The sequence below is a fragment of the Aquarana catesbeiana genome, linkage group LG09 (genome assembly GCF_042186555.1).
Source record: "Aquarana catesbeiana isolate 2022-GZ linkage group LG09, ASM4218655v1, whole genome shotgun sequence".
Taxonomy (NCBI): domain Eukaryota; kingdom Metazoa; phylum Chordata; class Amphibia; order Anura; family Ranidae; genus Aquarana; species Aquarana catesbeiana.
Window position 1 is genome coordinate 60,296,992 of NC_133332.1, and position 25,295 is coordinate 60,322,286.

General features: G+C 42.4%; 1 protein-coding gene across 1 annotated transcript in view; it reads right to left on the reverse strand.

Moving 5' to 3' along the window:
* LOC141107708 (cytochrome P450 2G1-like) overlaps window positions 1-25,295 on the reverse strand; it is a 150,199-nt gene that overhangs the window by 23,552 nt on the left and 101,352 nt on the right. The window contains exons 5-8 of the mRNA XM_073598627.1: window positions 24,134-24,310; window positions 23,506-23,647; window positions 15,134-15,321; window positions 10,983-11,124 (exon numbers count right to left, since the gene is read on the reverse strand). Coding sequence (XP_073454728.1) covers window positions 10,983-11,124; window positions 15,134-15,321; window positions 23,506-23,647; window positions 24,134-24,310 — 649 coding nt within the window. The remainder of the gene's footprint in view (window positions 1-10,982; window positions 11,125-15,133; window positions 15,322-23,505; window positions 23,648-24,133; window positions 24,311-25,295) is intronic.

Below are 25,295 nucleotides of genomic sequence, written 5' to 3' on the forward strand. Positions count from 1 at the left end.
GTTCATCGGGGGTTAAGACAGTAACTCACTGTTGCTGCGGCATGGCTGGGCGGGTGACGTCAGTCCTCCGGATGATTGCGTCCCGGGGGGGACAACGGAGCACAAGCAGGGCTTCGTTGGTAGAGATCTCGACGAGATGAGTGTGCTTTCGGGGATGCCGATCCTGCCTTGCGTCTGCGTGTTCTCTGGCGTGGTGCTTTCGGGGATGGGTTGAGGGTAACCGGATGCCATGGTTCCGAGGGGAAGAAGAGGTCATACCATTCCGGAAGTTCAATCCGTGGGATATCGAGTTGATCGCAGAAGTTCTTCAGGTCCTCTGGTGTGCGGAGAATGGCAGAGCGTCCCCTGGTGGACGCAGTTAGGGCAAAGGGAAATTTCCAGCGATACTGGATGTTCCTGGCGCGTAGTGCATCTAATAAAGGTCTTAGGGCTCTTCTGTTTTGTAGTGTAATCTGTGATAAGTCCTGAAAAAGCTTTACTTCGGTCCCATTAAAGATTACTCGGCCTCTTTCCCTGGCTTTCCGTAGGATTTCCTCTTTAAGGGGAAAGTTAACCAGACAACACACAATATCTCTGGGTGGTTCATTCTCCCTGGGCTGGGGGCGTAGAGCACGGTGGGCCCTCTCCATATCTATGGGTGAGTCTGCTGGTCGTCCTATTAGGTCATTGAATAGAGTACACAGGGTTTGCTGTATTGAGTTTGGATCAATACTTTCAGGTATCCCCCTTACTCTTATGTTATGGCGTCGGCCGCGATTATCGAGGTCCTCGACGTGCCTATGGAGTTCGAACATTTGGGAGAGTTGTGAGTCATAGGCAGATTGGACCTGGCGGATGGCTGCTGCGTGAGTCACGGTTGTTTGTTCTACCGTGTCAATGCGGTGTGCGATCGCCTGCATGTCCGACTTTAAGTCAGCAATAGCTGCCGTCACCGTGCTTTTAATGTCCGATGCTACTTTTTCCAGGTCGAACAGGTTTAGCATGTGTGCTCGTCCGGCATCGGTTGTGGGAGTGACAGAACTCATGGTCTGCATGTCAGATAGCTCAGTAGGAGAGGCCGGAGCCTGGGCCTGTGAGGCCGCGTGTGACAGTCTTTGTGTGCGAAATATGTCAGGGATGTTTCTGCTCAGCTGCGTACCTGGATCTAATGTGATCCGAGACGATGAGGAACTCCGGGTGGATCTGCTCATGCTGAATTCAGGGTGTGGGCTCCCCTTCAAGCTAAGATCTGTCCCCGGATCGCAGGAGCTCTTGGCTTATGCTGCCATCTCGGTCTCCGTCCAGGCCACGCCCCGTGTGCTGTTTTTTACTTCCTGCTTTGCAGGGAGAAAAAATAGCACATTGCTGCTGTCAGAAGAGAGCCCTGTGTATGTTTACATACACAGGGCAATCTTTGGTAATTACCAAAGCCAATCGTCGGGTGCTGGCGACCAGTTAGCGGCTGGCACCTGCTGATTGGTTCATGCTGCAGCCAATCGCTGCACAGCCAGTACGTGATCTGGCACAGAGCGGCCGCCCTGGCACAGTATATGTGTAGCAGGCAGTCGTAAAGTGGTTAAGGTTAAACTGCTTCTCTTCCAGTCTCACTGTGTGGCCCTGTGGCTTCTTACATTCCCTAAAACTGTATAGTTTTCTTCCTACCCTGGGATCACTATTGAGGTATTTGTTTACCCCATCGTGTCTCCTCTCAAGCATCTCTTCCCTGGGAAGAATACGTTTAGTGCTTGTAGCCATTCCTCGTAATTGAAGTCCTCCAGTCCCCTTAATAATGTTGTCCTTCTCTTTTTCTAGTTCCAGCACATCCTTCCTGAGGATTGGTGATCAGAACTGGACAGAATACTCCAGATGTGACCGAACCAAAGTTTTATAAAGTGGCAGGATTATAGGTTTATCTCAGGAGTAAATTCTATTTTTATGCATGTCAATATTCTGCTGGCTTTGCTTGCTGCTGCTTGACATTGCATGCTATTGCTCAGTCTGTCTTCTACTAGGACCTTCTACTAGGATCTTTCTTCATCCTGGATTCCCCCAGAGGTTCCCCCCCTAGTTAGTAATTTGCATTTATATTTTAAGGCCCCAAGCGCATTACATTTTTTAGCATTAAACCTCAATTGCCATGTAGTTGTCCAGCCCATTATTTTATTCAGGTCTTCTTGTAAAGTTTTTATATCCTGTTGTGAAGGTATTTCCCTACTTATTTTTGTCTCGTCAGCAAAAACGGAGATCGAGCTATTTAAGCTGACCTCTATACCATTTATGAACAAATTGAACAGAATTGGTCCCAGGACAGGGCCTTGGGGTACACCACTTACCACTCCAGAGCAGTCTGAGTGCATGTTATTTATCACCACCCTTTGGACACGTCCCCGTAACCAGTTTTCTATCCATGAATAAACTCAATGGTCCATGCCTACAGACCTCAGATTGTAGATTAAGCATTTGTGGGGAACTGTATTGAATGCTTTAGCAAAATCCAGGTACACCACATCCACAGGTCTTCTGTTATCTAGATGGCAGCTCACATCCTCAAAGAATGTTAACACACTGGTCTGGCAGGAACGACCCTTCGTAAAACCACGTCGATTACTGCTAATGATACCGTTTCCATCAGCAAATTCTTGAATATAATACCTTATTATCCCCTCCAATTGTTTACATACTATCAACATTAGACTGACTGACCTGTAGTTTCCTGGTATACGTCTCTACTCTTTTTTTGAATTTCCGTACCACGTGGGCTTTTTCTCCAATCAGCAGGTACCATTCCTATCAGTATGCTGTTTATAAAGATTAGGAATAGAGGTCCGGCTATGACTTGACTGAGTTCTTTGAGGACTCTCGGGTGTAAACCACCCGGTCCTGGTGATTTATTTCTGTTAAGCTTTTCTAGTCTTTTCTGGACCCTGGCTTCTGTAAGCCACAAGAGCACATCCCGTGATGTGTTCCTAACAATACAGTTGTGGTTGTTATACCCCTCCTTTTCCCATGTAAAAACTGAGAAGAAAGCATTCAGTATAGTCGCCTTCTCCTTGTCATTTGTAATAATCTTCCCTTCATCATCCTTTATGTGGCCAATATGAGCTGATGTTGCTTTTTTACTGTTAATGTATTTAAACAGTAATATGCTTTATTCCATATGCCTCACACTCTAACAACTTCCTGTAGCAATCACCTCCCCTCACAGGTTTTGCTTCCCAAGCCTATTCTGACACTTCTCTGTAAAAATCATATTTTTTTTGCTAGAAAAGTACTTAAAACCCCAAAATATTATATATGTTTTTAAGCAGAGGCCCTAGAGAATAAAATTGTGAGTGTTGCAATTTTTAATGTCACATGAGATTTGCGCAGCAGTTTTTTAAATGCAAATTTGTTGGAAACATTTTTTTGGTACAATAAAAACGATGATATTATGTTGATTAAATAGGTACCTAACATGAAACACATTACAATTGCACACGCTCATGGAATGGCGACAAAGTACATTACTTAAAAATGCCCATAGGAGCCGCTTTAAAAAAAAATTACAGGTTACCAGTTACAAAGGAAGTCTAGCGCTAGGAATTATTACTCTTGCTTAAAAAAAAAAAATGTATTATTTATTTGATTTTTTTATTTTTACACTGTGTCTCTTTATTTTTTTACACTTTTATTGCTGTCACAAGGAATGTAAACATCCGTTGTGACAACCATCAGTGGTGACAGGTCCCCTTTACTGAGACATCTGGGATCTATTAGGGCCCAGATGTCTCCTCTGATCTTAACAGCATCAGATCAGACCAAGATCGGTCTGATTCGATGCTTGTACAAGCTAGCAATAGCTTGTAAACAGAACACTGAAACCAGAAGTGACCTATCCCATAAAAGCGGTTAGGATGGCTTTTATATTTTAGGGAATCGCCGACTGAAAAGAAAAATATCTGGATAATGCCTGTAGCTGCAGGCATCATCCTGGAATAACCCCTTCAACTAGCAGATGTACGGGTATGTCTTTTTTGGGGTAGGTATTAAACCCGCCTTATTTCTCATGAATATCTTTAAAATGACAAGATACCATGGAAAACTCACATTGTAATTAGTAGGTGCAGTGTAATGTCCCCCTGTTCTAGGCCTCAGGGGCCAACTAGTGCAACCCACATATTGTAAAGTACATACAGTACAAAAAATGTTGTAAACAACATTCGATGTGCCACAATTCATATAATCTTTAATGGGGTAATTTCCCCCCCATCACCAAAGACTGAATTTGCAATATTTGCAGGTATTTTTGCCACATCTGTAAAAGTTCTTATAAGACAGCAAATGTACCTGTGCATCCAGGAGAAAAGGACTTTTGGTATGGGAAGTAAATAAACAATGAAGCCCATGCCAAACAGATCCCAGTAAGTGTAGTCACCCTGCTATAAACAGGGGCTTTCGGCTAAATTTAGTTTTTGGCTGGGGTGACAGTCGGCCCAGGCTGATTTGTATGATACTTCACATGGTCTTTCCCTAAGCCCAGTATGGTTGTGATTTCTAGACATGTGCTGTTTGTTTAGTTCCGAATTAAAATTCGGACAAATTAGAATTTTTCCGAGACTTAGGTGTATGCGAATTTCCCAATTAAAATAGTACCGAATTGAAACTAATCCGAAATAACGAAAAATGTATATATATATATATATATATATATTGGTTGGTCACGTTAATTGTGTACAATGGATATTTAGTGGCAATATGTAACCAGTGGATGGCACTGGATGTGGACGGATAAAAGACTCTATATTAGCCACTGTAGGAAGTATAAGAACGAATTGTAAAATAAGGTTAATCCTTTATAGAATAGGAGAGAGTTGTGTGCAGTCATATTTATTTATTATTTACAATTAATGGTACTGATGATATTTTCTGTCACATTTGTATATACATATACACTTTGGTGGTAAACTGGTTTTCTTGTTACGGGATAATTATCCCATTGGGCATATATACACTTTATTACACGGGTTTGCCCAAGCACACTTATTCACTACTAGGAGAGCACATAATTAATTTTGAGCTATATAGCTAATACATAACAGATACGTACCCATATAGGTAGCGCCACTTGCCCCTACCCACACATATCTTCATGGTTGTGATTTCTAGACATGTGCGGTTCGTTTAGTTCCAAATTAAAATTCAAACGAATTTTTGTTTTTCCGAGATTCGGATGTATCCAAATTTCCGAATTAAAATAGTACTGAATTGAAACGAATCCGAAATAATGAAAAAAAAATTAGGATTCTAATAGTTTTCGAATCGTTTTCTAATACTTTTTAAATTTGGATAGTTTTCAAATTTCCAAAGAGAATAAAATAGAATAGAAAATAAACAGATAGGATAGAAAAAAAAAATGTTTTTCTATTCTATTCCTCTATTCTATTTTATTCTCTTTGGAAATTGGAAAACTATTCAAATTCGAAAACTATTCGAAATTGATTCAAAAACTTTTTGAATCTATCCGAATTCGAGTTAGAAAAATTTGAATAGATTTGAAAATGAATAAACAAAATGAATTCCGAACACGAATTAAATGAATGAAACAAATTTAACTAAACAAATGTATGTAAATAACGAATCAAAACGAAACAAATTTTTTCGTTTTGCAAATGTCTAGTGATTTCTCACTGCTGCCAGTAAGTGGCAATGGTACCACTGGAAATATGAGATTTCATAACGAGGATGTTATATAACAAAGAACCAGTAGGTTCAGGCCACTGGTATATACTGGGGGGAACATATAAATATTTGGGGCAGGCCTTGTGATCTCTCTCTTCCTCACAGGCTCAGTCCTGGGGAGGTGCTGCTGAACTGAACTATCTATTAGGCCTAATAGCCTGAGTGGGACCTGCCATGTACTCTAGAAGTAAAATAGGACCAAAATGGTCCTGGAGCTGTCATGCCTGTTAATGGGGGAAGTTGAGCCGAGAAGGGGAGGACCCTTGTCATCGCAGAGGCCTGGTAACTTACTTGCAAAAGGACACACTGAAGCCTAAGAAACAGAGTAGGGGTCACTGGAACCAGCAGGAGAGAGCAAAGCCTGCGGACCAGCTAGAATTCCATTTACAGGCTCCCTCTCTCTGCCACTTCACCCCGCTGCACTTATCCCCCCCCCCTTGCAAACCCGATCTCCTGCAGCTGTCAGCTTCCCTCCCCTGCCCTTCTGCCAACTTTGGGAGCTACAGGGCAGCAACAGAGGGATCCGGGACCCTCTTCACCCCCCCTAGTGAGTGCTGGGCACCCCCTTACCTGAAGCTGCTGGGTGGCTCTCCGTCCTCCCCTCCCGCCGGCTGCAGCCACTTCCTTTCCAGAAAGAATACAGACAGCAATCACAGTACTGATCACTACTGTATTCATTAATCACTGACACATAGTAAACTGTGTTTACTATTTGTCAGTTTGTAAAAGAAATATAGTAAACACTATTTACTATATTTCATATTATGAATGAATAGGAGCCTCTATACAGACTCCTATCTCATTCATCCATAGTGCAGCTCAGGCAGCAGAGAAAGGGACTGTCTTCAGTCCCTTTCTATGTAACAAAAAAAAGACATTAGAGGTATGTTTAAAACCCTGGTGTCTTTCCAAAGCCACCCCCCCCAAAAAAAACAAAAAACAAAAAAACAAATGTAAAAAAATATATATTAAATAAATAATATAAAATTAAAAAATAAAATTGTACCTGTACATAAAAATAACATAAAATAAAAACAATAATAAGAGCCCTTTCACGTGGGCAGATCCACCTGCTCGGCGGGGAGATCTGTCCTCTATTGGGGAGTTGGATGGAAACAAACCTCCTGTCCATTTCCATCCAACTGCCATCCGATCCAGCAGACAGATGGGGAAAAGATCCCCCATCTATCTGTTTTTGGCTGATAGGATTGGATCGGATGGTGGCGGGTGTCAATGAACAGGAAGGGGTGGGACAAATGTAGATGGGAACTTTACTATGTGCATACCATGTATGTACTTTTGTATAGTTTGTAACATGTTAAAATGGTCAAGCTGGGTATAATGTTTATACAGTATCTCACAAAAGTGAGTACACCCCTCACATTTTTGTAAATACTTTATTATATCTTTTCATATGACAACACTGAAGAAATGACACTTTGCTACAATGTAAAGTAGTGAGTGTACAGCTTGTATAACAGTGTAAATTTGCTGTCCCCTCAAAATAACTCAACACACAGCCATTAATGTCTAAACCGCTGGCAACAAAAGTGAGCACACCCCTAACTGAAAATGTTCAAATTGGGCCCAATTAGCCATTTTCATTCCCTGGTGTCATGTGACTAGTTAGTGTTACAAGGTCTCAGGTGTGAATGGGCAGCAGGTGTGTTAAATTTGGTGTTATCCCTCTCACTCTCTCACACTGGTTACTGGAAGTTCAACATGGCACCTCATGGCAAAGAACTCTCTGAGGATCTGAAAAAAAGAATTGTTGCTCTACATAAAGATGGCCTAGGCTATAAGAAGATTGCCAAAACCCTGAAACTGAGCTGCAGCAAGGGGGCCAAGATCATACAGCGGTTTAATGGGACAGGTTCCACTCGCCATGGTCGACCAAAGAAGTTGAGTGCATGTGCTCAACGTCATATCCAGAGGTTGTCTTTGGGAAATGGATGTATTAGTGCTGCTAGCATTGCTGCAGAGGTTTAAGGGGTGGGGGGTAAGCCTCTTAGTGTTCAGATGGTGTCAAGCCTGTGTGGCGGCAACCAGGTGAGGAGTACAAAGACAAGTGTGTCTTGCCTACAGTCAAGTGATGGGAGTATCGTGGTCTGGGGCTGCATGAGTGCTGCAGGCACTGGGGAGCTACAGTTCATTGAGGGAACCATGAATGCCAACATGTACTGTGACATACTGAAGTAGAGCATGATCCCCTCCCTTCGGAGACTGTGCCAGTGGGCAGTTTTCCAACATGATAATGACCCCAAACACATCCCCAAGATGACCACTGCTTTGCTAAAGAAGCCAAGGGTAAAGGTGATGGACTGGCCATGCATGTCTCCAGACCTAAACCCTATTGAGCATCTGTGGGGCATCCTCAAACGGAAGGTGGAGGTTCTCAAGGTCTCTAACATCCACCAGCTCCGTGATGTTGTCATGGAGGAGTGGAAGAGGACTCCAGTGGAAACCTGTGAAGATCTGGTGAACTCCATGCCCAAGAGGGTTAAGGCAGTGCTGGAAAATAATGGTGGCCACACAAAATATTGACACTTTGGGCCCAATTTGGACATTTTCACTTAGTGGTATACTTACTTTTGTTGCCAGCGGTTTAGACATTAATGGCTGTGTGTTGAGTTATTTTGAGGGGACAGAAAATTTACACTGTTATACAAGCGGTACACTCACTATTTTACATTGTAGCAAAGTCTCATTTCTTTAGTGTTGTCACATGAAAAGATATAATAAAATACTTACAAAAATGTGAGGGGTGTACTCACTTTTGTGAGATACTGCATATGCCTTGAAGTCATTTTGTATACAATATGTGTTATGTATCCAACTATTTGACCTCCGGAAGGTTTTACCTCCTTTATGATCAGGGCATGTTTTACTATTCAGCTCTGTGCTACTTTAACTGGCAATTGTTTGGTCATGCAACACTGTACCCAAATGAGTTTTTTTTTTCACACAAATAGCGCTTTCTTTTGGTGGTATTTAATAACCACTGGATTTTTTATTTTTTGCTATATAGACAAAAAATACTGAAAAATGTTGAAACAAAAAAATTGATCTTTCTTCATAAATTTGGACCAAAATGTAGTCTGCTACTATTCTTTGGTAACAAAAATAACCCAAATCAGTGTATCCTATTTACTCTGTGTTATAGAGACTCTACATACTATAGTATATATATTTGAAAATTGATCAATCTTGATTTACTGAAGGCCTATCTTATTTCCTGAGGCCCTAAAATGGCAGGACAATACAACACCCCCCCAAATCACCCCCCCTTTTGGGTTGTTGTGGAAACAAGGATTGGTGATAAAGTTTCAGTGGAGACATCTTTTTCCCATGATAACTCTTTCAGGAGTCAATTTCCCTTCCTAGGGGTAGATTTCCTCTCACTTTCTGTTGTCTCCCTCCGTTTGTAAGTAGGAGCAGTTTTGTAAGTCAGATGTTTGTAACTAGGGGACCGCCTGTATTTAGTAAGAAGCATGGAGAGTTTTCTGAAGTTGTAGTTTTTTGTCAAAATTTTTGGGAAAATGAAGAAAATAAATAAAATCATTTTTCTTTTACTTTACCATACTGTCATCAGTGAGATGAAAATCATTTTTTTATTCAAACATTAATTTAATGGTTTCCCCAAACAGTAACATGCAAGGCATTCCGTGATTGATACAGTTGTGCTCTCAATTGAACTGTCAAGCCATCAAATGGCTGGTGTCATAACAAATCAAATGTGAAGCACCCTTGCAACTGAGGATTAAACTGATGCTAAAATTGCAGCTTCCTTGGCCAAAGAGAATAGAAAAGCTTAGTTTAGGGATGAGCTCAATGTTACTTACGTTTGGACCAAACCTTGGCTGTTCGAGCATTTTGGATGTTCAGCATGGACAAACTTGACAGCTTCTGGCTGTCAATGGTTGTTAAAGAGGCAGTGGGTGTTTGAACCTGCTGCGTCCTTACAAAACATCAACATCACCCTGCTCATTCATTTACATGGATGGGAATCCCCAACCACGGAAGCAAATAGGTGGGGATTGGAGTGGTTACATTATTGCCTAAAAATAGATACTTGACCATATTTGGACAGTGATGTCATCACTTTGCCTGCCCCTTCCCTTTTATAGCTGTCATTCAGCTATGTCTAGCATCAGGATTGGTTGTGGCTACCTGTGTGCCAGGTAGTCATTTTTTTTAGTGAGCCAAAGAGTGGCGAGCATTGGGATTAATGATAGATTTACAAATTGCAGTTTTTGGGGGATTTTTTTTTTCTAAATAAATGACTTGTTAAACATTTGGGTATCTTTATTTTCAGGAAACATATTTTTTTTGTGCATGAGTACTATGTAACCCATACTCATTCCTGTGGTTGGAGAGATATCTGGGGGTCCCTAAATTGTTAAAGGGGGCTTCCAGATTCCAATAAGCCTCCTTCTCACAGACCCCCCACTCCCACCTGCCAGGGTTTTGGGGAAGAGTTTGTAGTCCTCATCAGCATGGGGCCAAGGCACTTTGCTGGGAGGGCTAGTAGGGTTCAGGAGTGGGGGGCTGCATGCCCCCCCCCCTTCCTGGCCAGTCAGATCGCATGGATTAAGGGCCTGGCATTGATTTTTAGAGGGATTTCATACTTTTTTTTTTAATGGAGACCCACCCCCCTTAAAATCTGCACCAGACCCTCCCCGCTCTACATGCCATTTTTGATACCCTATGCCTAATAGCACAGATAAACATTTTTAATTTGGCAGATTCACAGAACTCTGCTCAAACCAAACCCAGGGCAGTTCAGCTTGTTCCTTATTTAGTTCCACAAGAACTTTTTGGTTGAAGTTTCATTTTCACTGGACACTAAAAAATACAGTCACTTTTTGAAAATAAAAACTTTATCCTGATTAGTAATGAGCTTGACATCAGTCATAATTAGAAGTTAGCAGTTATTTATGGGTCAATGAGCTGTGGGCGGATGTTTCCTCACTGTACATCTGATATACAAAAATGGACGGGGACTTGACATCATTGAATTAATAAATTGGGCACATGGCCATATTAGGCCAATGATGTCACAAACATCTCCGCCCTTTTGTATACATGCAGCTGAAGGGTAGGGAATCTCCCGCCCACAGCTCACTGGCACAGAACAGCTAATTACGAATACAAGCTTATCCCTAATCCTGATTTGTTAGATTTGTGTAATAAGCTAATGTTCTGAAACACCATGGTTTAAATTAAAATTCGACTGCATATTTGAAAATTATTAGCTATACTCGTAAGTAACTAAAACATAGTACCTGCAGAAAAGGGCATGAAGGCATCACTTTTCTTAAAAGTGCCATCCTTATTTAGGAAATGTCCAGGATCAAATTTATCAGGGTTTTTGAAGTGTTTGGGATCCTTCAAGACAGAAGTTAAGACTGGAAAAACCAAAGTTCCCTAAAATGTTTTAAAAAGTAAATTAAATTAGTTAACTGGAAACAGATATAGGCAAGCATTAAGGAAGCCTTAAAATGAAGGGAGTGTTATAAGGCCTGGAATGAATGCCGACTATAGTTTTGGATATGACGTTAGCAGAAGAAAATAAATGACCTTAAAGTCTAACTCTGGGTTCAACAGGAAAAATAACTTGCAGTGGGGCCCCTCCACACTCCAAGGGTTAAATGCTTGTAAAGTCTGGGGGGGTTGCAGGATATGCAGTGTTACTTACATGGTGGCCAGTTCAAGTGCTGTCTACCTCTCCCCTAAAGCTCTAGTATGTGAATGGAACCTCTGCTTTATTACTTACAATGCAAGGTTAACTCTGCGTTGTTTATGATGGGGTGCGAGCATGCAACTGTGGCAGCTACAGAGGAGACTGTGATGGACTGGTTGCAAGGAATGTGGGAATTCAACCCCTAGACTTAATGAGCATTTTACCCTTGCAGTAAGGGAGAACCCACTGAAAGAATACAGAGTACAAAGCTACCTATGAGTGTCTGGTGTTTTCCGGATGTGCGACAAGATGTCCCTGTCTCACAGCCGAAACCCAGCACTGTGTACTGTATGTAGCCGAAGCTATATACAGTACATACAGTGCTCAGAGCCAGTGCAGCACTTAGTGAAGGAAATAGTTCATTTGGACCAGCTTGATCCAAACAAACTATTTAAATTCATAGGAAACCTGGAGAACAGCTTTAAAGGCTAAGTTCATCTTTTCCAGAAAATAGCATATGAAGTCAAAGGGCCCCAGTAGAAAAACTGTGCAACTCTGTAGAACCTTCAGGAAGTTTATTGTCACTGGGAGTTTTCGGCCAGGCCTCCCGGGTGGCCTAAATGGGCTACAGGATGACAATAAAATTAATGAAAATTTTACAAAGCTGCACAGTTTTTTATTACCCACTGGGGCTCCTTTACTGCCCAGACAATATTCTAGAAAAGGTAAACTTAGCATTTAACCTACAAAAAAAATGTCCCTTTTTTCAAATGCTCCTGTGGCCTACATTGTGCATGTTTGGTATTCCCAGTTTTGATGGTTTTAGTTACCTGGTAAGATTCAGTGCAGATTCTACATTTAAACTTTATCTAAAGCCAAAACTTTTTTTGGAGCAAGGAATGGTTAATATCTCTGTCAAATGTTTGTCTGGATCCCATTGGCAGATTTCCCCTAAAATTCTACCTTGAGACACAGCAAAAAGTGAGTCAAGATCTTTCCATATTAAGAGAAATCCTCTCTTAGCCTAGGTTCACATTGGAGCGATTTGTCATGCGATTTGAGAGATCAAATTGCATGATAAGTCGCAGCCTATTGGAGGCAATGGCACTGTTCCAATCGGTGCAACACCAATTTTGTGGAACCGCACCAATAGTTCCTGCACTACTTTTGCTGATTTTAGGTGTGACTTCAATAGACATCTGTGCATGAAGCCACACAGATGTCTATCAAGTAGCACCTGAAATCGTGCTGACCTTGCTACTTTAAAATCGCACTACTTCAAGTGAAGTAGTGCGATTTCAAAGTAGCATCAATGTGAACCAGGGCTTAGGCAGTTTTCATGAGATCAAGTGTTGCCATTGGAAGAATTCCCTCCATAGTATTCCTAACCAGTGACAACCAAAACCTGGAAGACAGAAGTTCTATCCTCTCATGGGTTGAAGGTACGGAAATCCCTTCCCTTGTGGCATTCTTTTCCTAATAAGGATGAAGTACATTCCTTTCCCTTATAAGATGCTAGCTTTGCAAGGAATGATACTACAACCAGTTTGCCCTTATATACTATTACTCCCTTCCGCTAAGATAAACAATGTCAATAGAGAAACCTACCTGGTTGCAGGAGCTCACATTACAGGACTGTGGTTCCTGTGCAGCACTCATTAAGATTTCTTGCCCCTGAAAGAATTGAACCCTGCTTGTCCCACTGCCCTCTAATGACTACGTTTAAAATGGTTGATTGGTGGTGCTTAAACCTTGAGCTAATGTTCTGTGACAATTTATTACTCAGATTCTTTTGTAAATATTATGTGTACATTATCCATAGTATAGTATAGTAAACATGTGTATGTTTGGTAAGCAGCTTCCAAGCACCAAGGGATTACCATGATCTACTTGGGTAGTATAAGGGTAGAAGGCTATATTTGAATCTGGGAATTTAAAATACCAAACCGAAATGTATGAGTCCCCAAAACAAAATTATTCCACACATAAATGGGATTCTATTTATGTTTGGAATAAAACTCTGTGACTCTAATTGGACTATGGGCAACCTTAGGGTGGTTAAACGCAGCTCAATATTTTCAAATGAAGATGCTAATTTCAAAAGAACTTGCAAAAACTGGCTAGTTTCTTAATAGTGAAAAATAGAAGAACTTCGTGCTATGGAATTACTAAGTGAGCTAGTTCTAGAAAATTATAAATATATATAAGCTGTGCCCCTCAAAGTGCAATAGTGCTAGCTTTGTCTGATATGGGGTGTATAATAATAGGGGGCGCTGTGAACTTAGTAGATTGTACTAAATTTTGTGCATTTACAGAAAAAGTGCATGGTGCTTAGCTAAATAATAATAGTGATTAATTAATGATTTAGTGCTAAAATAACAGTGATTTTATATATTTAATCAAAACCAATATTTCATCAAAAAACAAATATTTCATCAAAAAAACAAAAGTCCATAAATCTTTTGTAATGCAACTTCAATCTTTACACCATCACCAATGGCAAACTTTATGAGAAAACACTGGGTGGATGTGAGTGAAATTCCTACTCACCAGACCACCATGACCTCTTTAATTAAAAAGAATATCAGATGATGGGGCTTTTTTAAATGTGGATCTGTGATCTTGTTGGTATATCAAAGGAGATGTGGCTGGAATCTTGCTAATACTCCACCACAGTAGCAATTAGAAAAATGAAAAAACAGTACTATAGCGTGATGCAGTTTAATTTAAAAATATTTTAAAAACATGAGTCAAATGGCCGCTTACATTGGTAGATGCCTTTCCTCCGCACTGGAGGTATAAAGCATCTGTCACCAGGTAGACATCCCGCTCGCGCTGTATTTTGGCGTGTGTTCCACCGCCGTGATGAGACAGAAACCGGAATTGGCCGAAAGTAACGTAAGTGGGATACGCCTCGACATACGTTTCGTCTTCACAATGTCATCAGGAAGCGTCCTCTTCTGCTTCCTGATGACGTTGTGAAGACGAAACGTAGGTCAAGGCGCATCCTATTTTTCTAATTGCTACTACGGTGGAGTATTAGCAAGATTTCAGCCACATCTCCTCTGATATACCAGCAAGATCACAGATCCACATTTAAAAAAGCCCCATCTGACCTTCTTTTTAGTTTAAGAGGTCATGGTGGTCTGGTGAGTAGGAATTACACTCACATCCACCCGATGTTTTCTCATGAAGTTTGCCATTGGTGATGGTGTAAAGAATGAAGTTGCATCACAAAAGATTTATGGACTTTTGTTTTTTGATGAAATATTGGTTTTGATGAAATCTTTAAAATCACTATTATTTTAGCACTAAATCATTAATTAATCATTAATTATTTAGCTAAGCACCATGCACTTTATCTGTTTATGCACAAAATTTAGTACAATCTACTAAGTTCACAGTGCCCCCTATTATTATACACCCCATAGTTTCTTAATAGCAAGGAGGCAATAACTAGTGCCTGTTGTGTGCAGAGGCATTACTATTACAAATACACTTTAGTATGCAAGAAAGAAAAGGATAACAGTTTTGTATGCACTATTGTTAGTGCTGGCTAAGTGCCACAGTGAGTGCTGGCACTGGAATGACCCTTGTGAAGGTAGGAAGATAATGTACCTCCTTACCTATCATTCTAAAGGAGACACTTCACAAATATTCACTATCAGACTTAGGTCTGATGGAATGACATACTAGATAGACAGGCAAAACACAGAGACATCTCAAACCATTTTGAAACTCTGAGAAGAGCACCTTTGGAATGTGATATCCTCTAAAAGTGGTGTCCTTGCTGGCTGCATGGGGTACTCCTGCTGGTACAATATCGGCAAATCTCTGCATCTCATGAATAACGGCATCTGTATATGGCATCTTACTCTTGTCCTCCACAGAGGAACAGCGATCGCTGCCTATTACATTGTCAATCTCTTTATGGATCCTCTCTGAAGAACACAAAAAGAGAAGAAAGTAAAAAATTTAAGGTTTTGCTACATCTGTATTTATTCCTATATATATCAGTGATATTCATACATTGGAAATCATTTGTGTGTGTTTTGTCACATGTAGCAAAGCCTACTAACATGAATGAGCCCCAAAGGTGATGTCACACAATAGATTTTCATATTTTAAATTTATAATGTTTTTCCCAAGTTAAGCTATTCTGCTGCATTTTAAAGCAGACTCAATAGGAGTCACTCTCCCCTGTCACACAAGCTTAGGAATTGTGTTTAAACAATGCTATAGGCAGTTTTTCTTAGAAAAATAAATTGCTACCATGCATTTGTTGAAAGATAAGGGATGAATTTCTAAGCAGCTCCAGGTAAAAAGTAAAATAGTTCAGTGGGTTTAGTAAACAAAGCAATAATGCTAAAGCAAGGAAATTCACCAATTTTCACCCTAATATGACTACTATGTAATCTTCTGCAGCATTCTGTATACATACACAAATCCATAGAGGGTCATCTTAGAGCTTTTTACTAGGAGCCTTTGCTGTGTAACTTCCACACACCACTTCAGTTATCACCAATCATTGTGGGCATAATTATCATTCATGGGACCCCATCTAAAAATATGGCGGGACACCCTAGTGAGTGACACCCGGCTATGTCAATTAGTACAATGGTGTAATTGATCCATAAATATTGTCTAAATCAAGGGCAGGTAGCAGGAATTATGTTAATATAGTCAGTAAACTACTAAAGACTAGTACTATGAATAGAAGTTGCCAAAGGAGAGCAGCAGTGTATGGAGTTCACTTTGAACCTAGTATACCCCTGTATACTGCTGCTCTGGTCCACACCACTGCTCTGTCAGACAGAGTCCAAGTACGCCTACCCACCACCCAGGATCACAGAGAGGTGGAGGAAACTGAGCTGCTATGGATTGTGGGAAAAACAGAGCCTGCTGGGAGGAAAAAAAGGGGGGTGGGAAAAGAGGAAGGGTAAGTACGAGGGTAAATGTGGTCACTTCTTCACTCCCGCATGAAAGATTACTGGGAAAGAAAATCACCAGGTCACCGTTTGTTGTGAAATGCAGAAGTCAATGAGCAAGATAAGAGAAATAGTCCTGGGTGAATTGCAAAGCAATAAAACCATATTTTCTGATGCTGCTCCTTTTTTATAGCAGCTGTAAGTTCCTCCATCAGTTGAATTTAATTGATCACAGAGAACCATTGTCCAATTGAGGTGTGTATTTCCACTTTTGAGATATACATACCCTGGTCACATTGAATTAATGAACTAAGAGTGATTTCTTGTGGCGACTCCTAGGTATTGGAGTTACCTGTAAATGTAACAGAAGCGCCCCAAGTCGGTTCTCAATTTGTACATCAGTAACTTCAGACTCTACTTTCTGGACATTTTCCCAAAACGGGCATATTAATCGGTTATTCCAAAAACATGCAGCAAAGTCCCAAGTGTTGTTGAAGTGGAATGGTTTTCAAAATGTTTTTTGAAAACCATTGATCATTTTCCTTCCACTTCAACCCACACCTTTGCTGGGTTTCTGTTAGTGGAGAACGCAGGTCCATCCACCAACACCAGATCAAGCTGCAGTTGTGAGGTGCCGACTGCATCCTCTCCTTGGATCCTGATCTGCTGCTCGGGAGTGACTGCCACCTCCTCACCCTGGGCCTCCAGAACTGCCGCAGGTGTGGGGCAGAGGTCTTGGACCCTCTGTTTGGTTGCCAGCGCTTTAGCTGGGTTGGTGTCATCATTCTGTGGGGCCATCTGCTGCTGGAACGCCCTTTCTCCAGTATTGTCTCCTAGGTGCACGAACCCTTGTTGGGGAGGGGGGATGGCTGATTCCCCTCCCTGCATCTCTGAAATCCACTGGGGAAGAGGAACCATCACCTTCTCACCTCGGGCCTCCGAAACTGCCGCGGGTGTAAAGCCAGGGTTTGCAGTACTCTGTACTGCTGCCAGTACTTCTGCTGGGGGTTCGCTAGGTGGTTCCTCCTCTACAGAAAAGTCAATTAAATCCCTAGTCTTTGAAATGGCTGAAAATCCAGGGCACGTGCTGATGACACTTGGGCCCAGTGTCAGCACTTGAGCAGGTGATGCATAATCTATAACATCCTCTGATGAAAAGTCCATTAAGTCCATACATTCTGTAATCTGTGGCTGGAGAGATGAGCCGACTGCTCCATCTTCCGTATCCTCATCTGGGTGCTGAATAGATGCATTCCCCCATCCAAGAGTGTCCCGTGCAGAAACAGGATCGTCAAGGTCAGTCAGCACTTGCTGCATCTGCCATAAGAGCTCTGCTTCCATATCTGGAGGTGGAGGTGAGCAATGCACTCTGTTACTCTGCCCCATTGCCAACACTTCAGCTGTGATTTCCAAATTCGGGTCGCAAAATGTCAAGCACTTTTCTGCAGCAGAGAATAACATTTTGTGACCCAAATTTGGGGCCAGTTGGTGCTAGGAACTCCAAATTTGGTGTGCTAACACAGTTGGACTGAAACTATAACATATCCAAACATAGGATTCCTAGCACCAAGTGGCCTCAAGATATAGGGCCCTAAATTCAAGTCAGAAAATGTCATTCTCTGCTGCAGAAGTGCTTGACATTTTGCGACCCGACTTTGGGGCCCCGTATCTCGGGGCCACTTGGTGCTAGGAACCCCAAATTTGGTGTGCTAACACGGTAACACACTATAACATATCCAAATTTGGGGTTCCAAGCGCCAAGTGGCCCCGAGATACGGGGCCCCAATTTTGGGTCACAAAATGTTATTCTCGGCTCTGCAGACGCTTCTAGACGCAAACACGGTAAAACGCAGCTAAACGCGGCCAAATGCGGCATGAAAACGCGGCTAAACGGGCATTTCTAAACGCCGGTTTCAGCTTTTATAAACATGTGTTCAGCAGAGTTTGCACCGGCATTTCGTGTGCATGAGGCCTAAAGCATACATTTTCTATAATGTAAACATATTTAAGCATTAGTACAATGATACAATCACATTAAAGATTGTTTTTAAACTGGGATTGAGTAACCATCTACACAGTAAACATGGCAAAGGAAAATATACTCACATGCCTGAGCTGTTCACTACTGAATACAGAGGGGGAACGGCGGTGTGGATATAGCCTGCACAGTTGGTACCTTGCGGTGCGGAACTAAGGATGTGTGGCTGGGGTAATGAGCCAAGGGCATGGGAAAGCAGGGGCTAGGCAATCCCACAGTGACTGCAAGAACTCCTGCTGATTGGAGTAACTACTCCCGTCTGCATAAGGTCGGCCAGCAGGTACAAAAGTTGAACTTATGGCTTATTGTCTATATGAAAACAAAAAGACAGAAGGATAATGGTGAGTGTAATGATCTTAGTCAGAGACTAGTGGTATATACAAAGTATAAGAGTAAAAAAGTGAAATCAAAATCAAAGCTCACCATGTAAGGGAGTATGCACAGGTTGGTGGGTCCCAGCAGCAAGTACCAGCAATGTGAGTGCCGCTACTGGCCGGAAGTTTAAATAGCCAGTAAGGCTATTGCAGACAGCTGAGAATAGGTTGCACTAAGCCCCCGACTCAGCTGTGGCCGATGAGGCAGAGTGCTGCACCAAAGGTGGCTGCAACCATCTGCCTCAGAGTTCCCTGGCAGAGCGGTGCGGTATCAACAAAAAGGATCCGGATCTCCCCATTGGCCGACACTACCGTATAGTGCATGCTGACTGCACTCCCAAAGTGCGTTTTTTGGCTTTGGACCACATTCCCACCAGCCCCAGAGGGGGTGACTCTAACAAAGCACTCTTACAGAGTGAACCGAGGTGGATATTCCACGTGAATGCCACCGCACCTCCAGCCCTCAATGAGGCTTTTCATTTCAAGCCCTTTCTGGAGGGCTTTCAATCAGTGGTCTGCGAAATGGACCTTTAATTTTTATTAGAGGTGGTTTTTTGTGCACCTGAATCCCTACATTCTCTTGTGTGTCCCATTATACCAGTACAGTTCTATTAACACATTTTACATTATGTGCCCATTATATGTCTAATTTGGCTTCTTATTTTTTTCTATTTTCTCTGTATCTGATTGAGCCATGTATAGTGCTGTATTTCTGTACATTATTAATTGCTCTTTTTGTTGTTCTGGATGTTTCTTCAGAACCAAATGGTGATGTACTATCCTATTGACTCCCAAGCCTGAGATGATCGCTCTCTACCACTGGGTGGCACACTCTCTTCCTCCTGGTGGGCATATGCCGGATTGTTAAATCTCCATACATGCATATTTTCCATCCCTCCAAGCGCCTATATTTTTGTGCATGGGGTGTTCGGGTTGGGCGTCCTACTTTGCCCAGCGCGCGGGAGACTGCCGATCCCCACCTGCCTGGCGGTGGCTCGGGGTCCCTTTGCCCTTTGGAGCCCAGCCTTGGGGCTGCTCTCCTTCCTGTTTGCGTTCCAGCTTGGAGCGCAGAGGGGCGGGCTACACGCACGATGGTGGTGGGGTGACATGGGACACGGCTCTGCAACCACCTGTGGGCGGGCCCGTGGCTCGTGCTGCTCTGCCAGGGAATCTAAGGCAGATGGTTGCAGCCACCTTTAGCACAACACTCTGCCTCATCGGCCACAGCTGAGTCGGGTGCTTAGTGCAACCTGTTCTCAGCTGTCTGCAATAGCCTTACTGGCTATTTAAACTTCCGGCCAGCAGCGGCACTCACATTGCTGGTCCTTGCTGCTGGGACCCACCGACCTGTGCATACTCCCTTATATAGTGAGCTTTGATTTTGATTTAACTTTTTTACTCTTATACTTTGTATATACCACTAGTCCCTGACTAAGATCATTACTTTCACCATTATCCTTCTGTCTTTTTGTCTTCATATAGACGGGAAGCCATAAGTTCAACTTTTGTACCTACTGGCCGACCTTATGCTGACTGGAGTAGTTAATCCAATCAGTGGGAGTTCTTGCAGTCACTGTGGGGTTGCCTAGCCCCTGCTTTCCCATGCCCTTGGCTCATTACACCAGCCACACATCCTTAGTTCCGCACCGCAAGGTACCAACTGTGCAGGCTTTATCCACACCGCCGTTCCCCCTCTGTATTCAGTAGTGAACAGCTCAGGCATGTGAGTATATTTTCCTTTGCCATGTTTACTGTGTAGATGGTTACCCAATTCCAGTTTAAAAACGATCTCTAATGTGATTGTATCATTGTACTAATGCTTAAATGTGTTTACATTATAGAACATGTATGCTTTAGATGACATAGAGCCTATGAAGAAGGACGTATGAGTCTGAAACATGTCAGGCGTCATTCTTAACAGCTATGTGTACCAGCCCATCACAATTTAAGAGGGCAGCTACTGCTATGTTTGCATTTTTGTACTGATATTGATTTTAATGTTTCTACTGTTTCATTACAATATAAAATTACTTTTTCAATAAAATATATTTTTTTAAATACTCTCCGGGTCTGTCGTCAAAATTCTGAGGGGTTATGCTGTGCCTCTGAGCACTAGGCTTTCTTTGTCTGTCCATTGGATTGGCCAGACCAGGCTTTACACGTACTGCCATTCTACAATTTTTAAGTACTAGAGCAACAAGAGAATTCCTTGAGATTGGGATGGTTTATTGTCCAGATGTCCATCAGACCAAGCTCCTTCAGTCGTTTTGCAAATCTTGTCTCAGTCAGCATCCCATGGCTTCGCGGCCAGTTGTAATCTAAAGTTTAGTACATTATTAAAGTCTCCCACCACCAAAACAAGGAGTGCCAGATGCTGAGATTTAAACCTGACCAGCTGTTTCAAAACATTGTCAGAGTATGGTGGAGGTAAATAGACATTTGTCAATATAAAATGCATATGTTCCAAAGCACATATCATAAAAATATAGCTGCCCTCAGGATCCTGCAAGCATTGGCTACAGGAGAATGTGGCAGTTGAGATGATCAGCACACTCACTCCCCTAGCGTAGGTGGATTATATTGCATGGCATTGTGAGCTAAATGTAGCTTTAAGAAAAAGAACATTACCATTCCCCACCATATGGGTCTCCTCTTAACAAGCTATAGGCAGTTTATAATGTAGTAAAGTGGTAAGAACAGTCTACTTTTTGAGTCGCTCAGACCCCGTAAATTCCAGGAGACTATCATGCGAATTAGACATAGTAAGCAATTAGACATGGTAAGCAATTAAACATTGTGATTAGGGATGGGCGAATGGTTCAGCCTGAGCATGAGTTTGAGCTGAACATTTGCCGTTTGCCCGTTCCCCGAACACCCGAATTTCCAGGGTGTTCGCCGGGTGTTCGCCCAATGCACTGAGTGCTGCACAGTACATTCTGCGCCCTGATTGGGCAAAGCTTTGCCCAACCAGGGCTTAGTGTAAGCTGGTTGTTAAGGAGTGGGGCCAGGAAAGCTTGCTTTCTTAACAACCGGTGAGTTATCAGCTGTCAATGGCTTTCCCCAGGGCAGTACCCAGACCCCCATACCCCTTTTTTTGGCCAATCACTTGCATATAGGCCTTCAAAATGGGCACTTTTGATTTTCCCTGTTCAGCTCCCATAGACTTCAATGGGGTTCGCCATACGGGTTAGAACATTTTCCCCTGTTTGGGAGTTCTGCTGCATACTGAGCCTTGTCAAATTGTGATAAGACAGCGTGAATTGCTGCAAAAGCAGCCCATCGTCTCAGAGACCATGGTGTCATGACATCAACGTCTGACCCCTGTCGAGGAGGGGGTCAAGGGATGGAGTTTCCTAGAGTCAGTAAGTGGGGCGGCTCTGTTGGAACCAAAGTTTATAAAGGTGTCAGTTACAGTAGAAGCATCGTGAGACAACTAGGCATCTATTATCAGAAGAACTCTGCTGGAGGTAGAAAGAGGCAAAACATTCAAACAACAAACTTCTGTCCCTGTAGAACATACACCTGAGGGCCTGCCAGTGGCCAAGGTGTAGGTAACACCATATGAAAACACAGAGCTGAGCAACTGCCATTCACATGTCGGTTGGACATGCATTCCTCAAGTCGCCTTAGTAGGTGTCAGGGTTGGGCTCAGCCCTTCCTTCTCTGAGCTGGCCACTCAGCTGTCAGCTAATTGTCAGCTCCTATCTCTCCACAGTGACTCACCTGTTGATGATATCCTGCTTGTCAGTCCTGCCTACTTAAGCCGCCAAGCCCAGATGATCTCTGCCTTCTCCTTGGTCACATCTCTAGAGACGTTCTCCAGTGTTCCTGTTAAAGACTTGCTTGGCTGACATTCCTTCTGGCTCCAGATCCTGCTTGCTGTTCTACTATGCTCATCTCTGGCTTTCTGACGTTTTGGCTTGTCTGACTATCTGTTCCGGTTCCTGAACTCTGGCTATGTTTTGACTACGTTTATTATGTTTACCTTTTTTTATTATTATTAAAAAAGTGAGATTTAACTGTACTTCTGTCTCAGTCTGATTCATGGTTTCTGACAGTAGGATAATAGAAGGGCATCAGGAAGCAACAAAAGAAAATTCATATTAAATAGCTCTTAAGTGGAGCGATGCCAGAGATGATGTTAGTTGTGCTCCAACTAGGAATTCGCTGCTCCAGGTGATTCAAAGATGTGTGCATGTCGCTGTCAACCATTCCAAGCCTGGCCAGGTACAACAATAGCGTAAGAGGCCTACAGGTCTTGTAAGCGACGATTGACATCCACAAATTTTGCTCTTTGCCTTTGCACCTCACCAGAGAAGTCAGGAAAAAATAATATTTTGGCGCCATCATATTCTATATTCCCTTCAGCAAGCTTTGGTCAGAATAAGATCTCTGTCTCTAAATTTAAGCATTTTAAGGCTGAAAGACCTGAGTGGAGTGCCTGGTCTTGGGGGTTTAGTTGGAATCCAATACGCTCATTCCACTGCGAACATAGAAATAAATCCCTCTTTGCCAAGGGTATCTAACAGCCATTGTTCCATAAAATCGACCAGGTGTTCCTTCCGACCTGCTTCCAGTGAGTTTCCTGCTTCCAGTACCTCCTTCCGACCTGCTTCCAGTGAGTTTTGCACACCCATAGGAATTAAAAAAAAACATTTGAAGCAAAGAAAAGCCCATCAACACAGGCCCTTGTTGATCAGGCAGGTCGGATGGGATGGGAGTGTACCAAAAATATCTCAGAGTGGCAGTCATCCTTATGGTTGTGGTAGAAACAGATGGTGTTACCTTGTATCTCAGGGTATTTGAGTAGAATCAGGAAGCCATATCTCAGGGTCATACTTGTTGTCTCAGTCCCAGCAAAGAACAGGTCATTTACTGTTCCTCGTAAGTTTTCATTATGGAATTCTGTTTTTGGGTTGTTCTTTTCCTGAAAAATATTTTCATAAAAATGTTAGCAGCCAAACACAACATACAGCTACTGCAATCAACATAAATTTAGTAAATATCTCTTTTTACTATCCAGTCCCCACTAATAATAAATGATTCTCCCACTATGAAACATACTATTTTATGATTTTCGTCTGCATATTTGTGGAGCATCAGAGTTGAAAGAAGTTTCTCCTTCTCTTTCACCTCTTTCCAGGAGTTTGGACAGCTGCCATTTGGCAGAGGCACTGGACTAATCATGCAGCTTTTACTATAATGCTAACACAATAAGCAGAAGTATATTTTACAGCTTCAAATGTCCTTAAAATGTGCAACAGAGCCACTGTATGTATACATTACAGTTTATATAATGTGGCACTTTTGTATTTCTTACAAACCATCCAGTAAAAGCTAAATCATCTTTTAAAATATCAATTGCATTCGAAAAGAGGTCAGACTCTAGACCAAAAAATGAAAACAAACTCACCTCTTTCATTTTAATGAGAAAGCAATCTATGAAGTCACGAGAGCAGTTCACATCCAGTGTTTCCTTATGATGTTCCACCCTATCCTGTAGAAACTCTTCAATCTTTTCAAAATAATAGAACATTTTTTGGTGGGGGCCAGGGACACGGCTCATTAAGGTTGGGAACATATTAAGAAGCTGAAACAAATTTGTAATTTAGGCATTAAATAATGATTAATACATACAATATTTAATAATGCATTTCATATTAAAATACTAAACTTTATCACAACAGGTCTCCAATATTCTGAGTTTCCCTATCCCTTACTAACCTACAACTATCCTTTGAAAAGTTTCTCCAACGGATGCTGGGCTGGAACTCAAACTCTTTTGTATACAAAGACATATTAGTCTTTAAAAGTCCTATTTTTAAACAGAGCAAAGGAGCTACTTTCCCCAGGACATCATAGTGATTATTCCACTCTGTGTCTAAAGTTGACATTTGATTTAGATTTTTGATATAGAATGCAGAGCATGTGTGAATTCTGTGGTGTACTATGGAGTGTTCTCTGTATAATGATATAAAGTCCGCTAAGGTTAGAAGGAGAGGCCTGTCACATGACCTATCAAAGTCATAGGACAGGATTCCTCCTTGCATTTTTTAAACTCAGTAGAGCTATGATTGCTTCACAGTCCTGAAGCAACCTTTTTTGTTGACCATAGTGGCCCAGGAGCATACCTACCGCAAGGCAATTAAGGCGTTTGCCTTAAGAGCCATTTTTCAGGAGTGGAGGGTAGCCCCCAGGCAGAAGGGGCACTATGAGCATGGCCGTAGCGTCAGGGGTCACAATGGCGACCCCGCCCATGCTCAAGGGGACCCGTGTGGCCTCCCTGTCACTTGGGTTTCCATTTACTCAGCGGGAGTTGCCAACCCCCAGCAAGCGTGCTGGACATCAACAAAGCCAACTGGAAGTGTGGCTGGCTACACAGGAGTGTCCTGCCTGCCTGCATTCCTGCCCTCCTCCCATACATATTTTACACTCAGCAAGCAGTGTTGAGGATGCCTGGAACTAGAGGGTGGTGCACCTCTCCCCCCTCCCATGGATGCTGTTCCCGGGTCAGTAAGCTCCTCACCCATCCTCGGACTGCACTCAGTCTCACACAGGACATGCAGCAGGGCTCC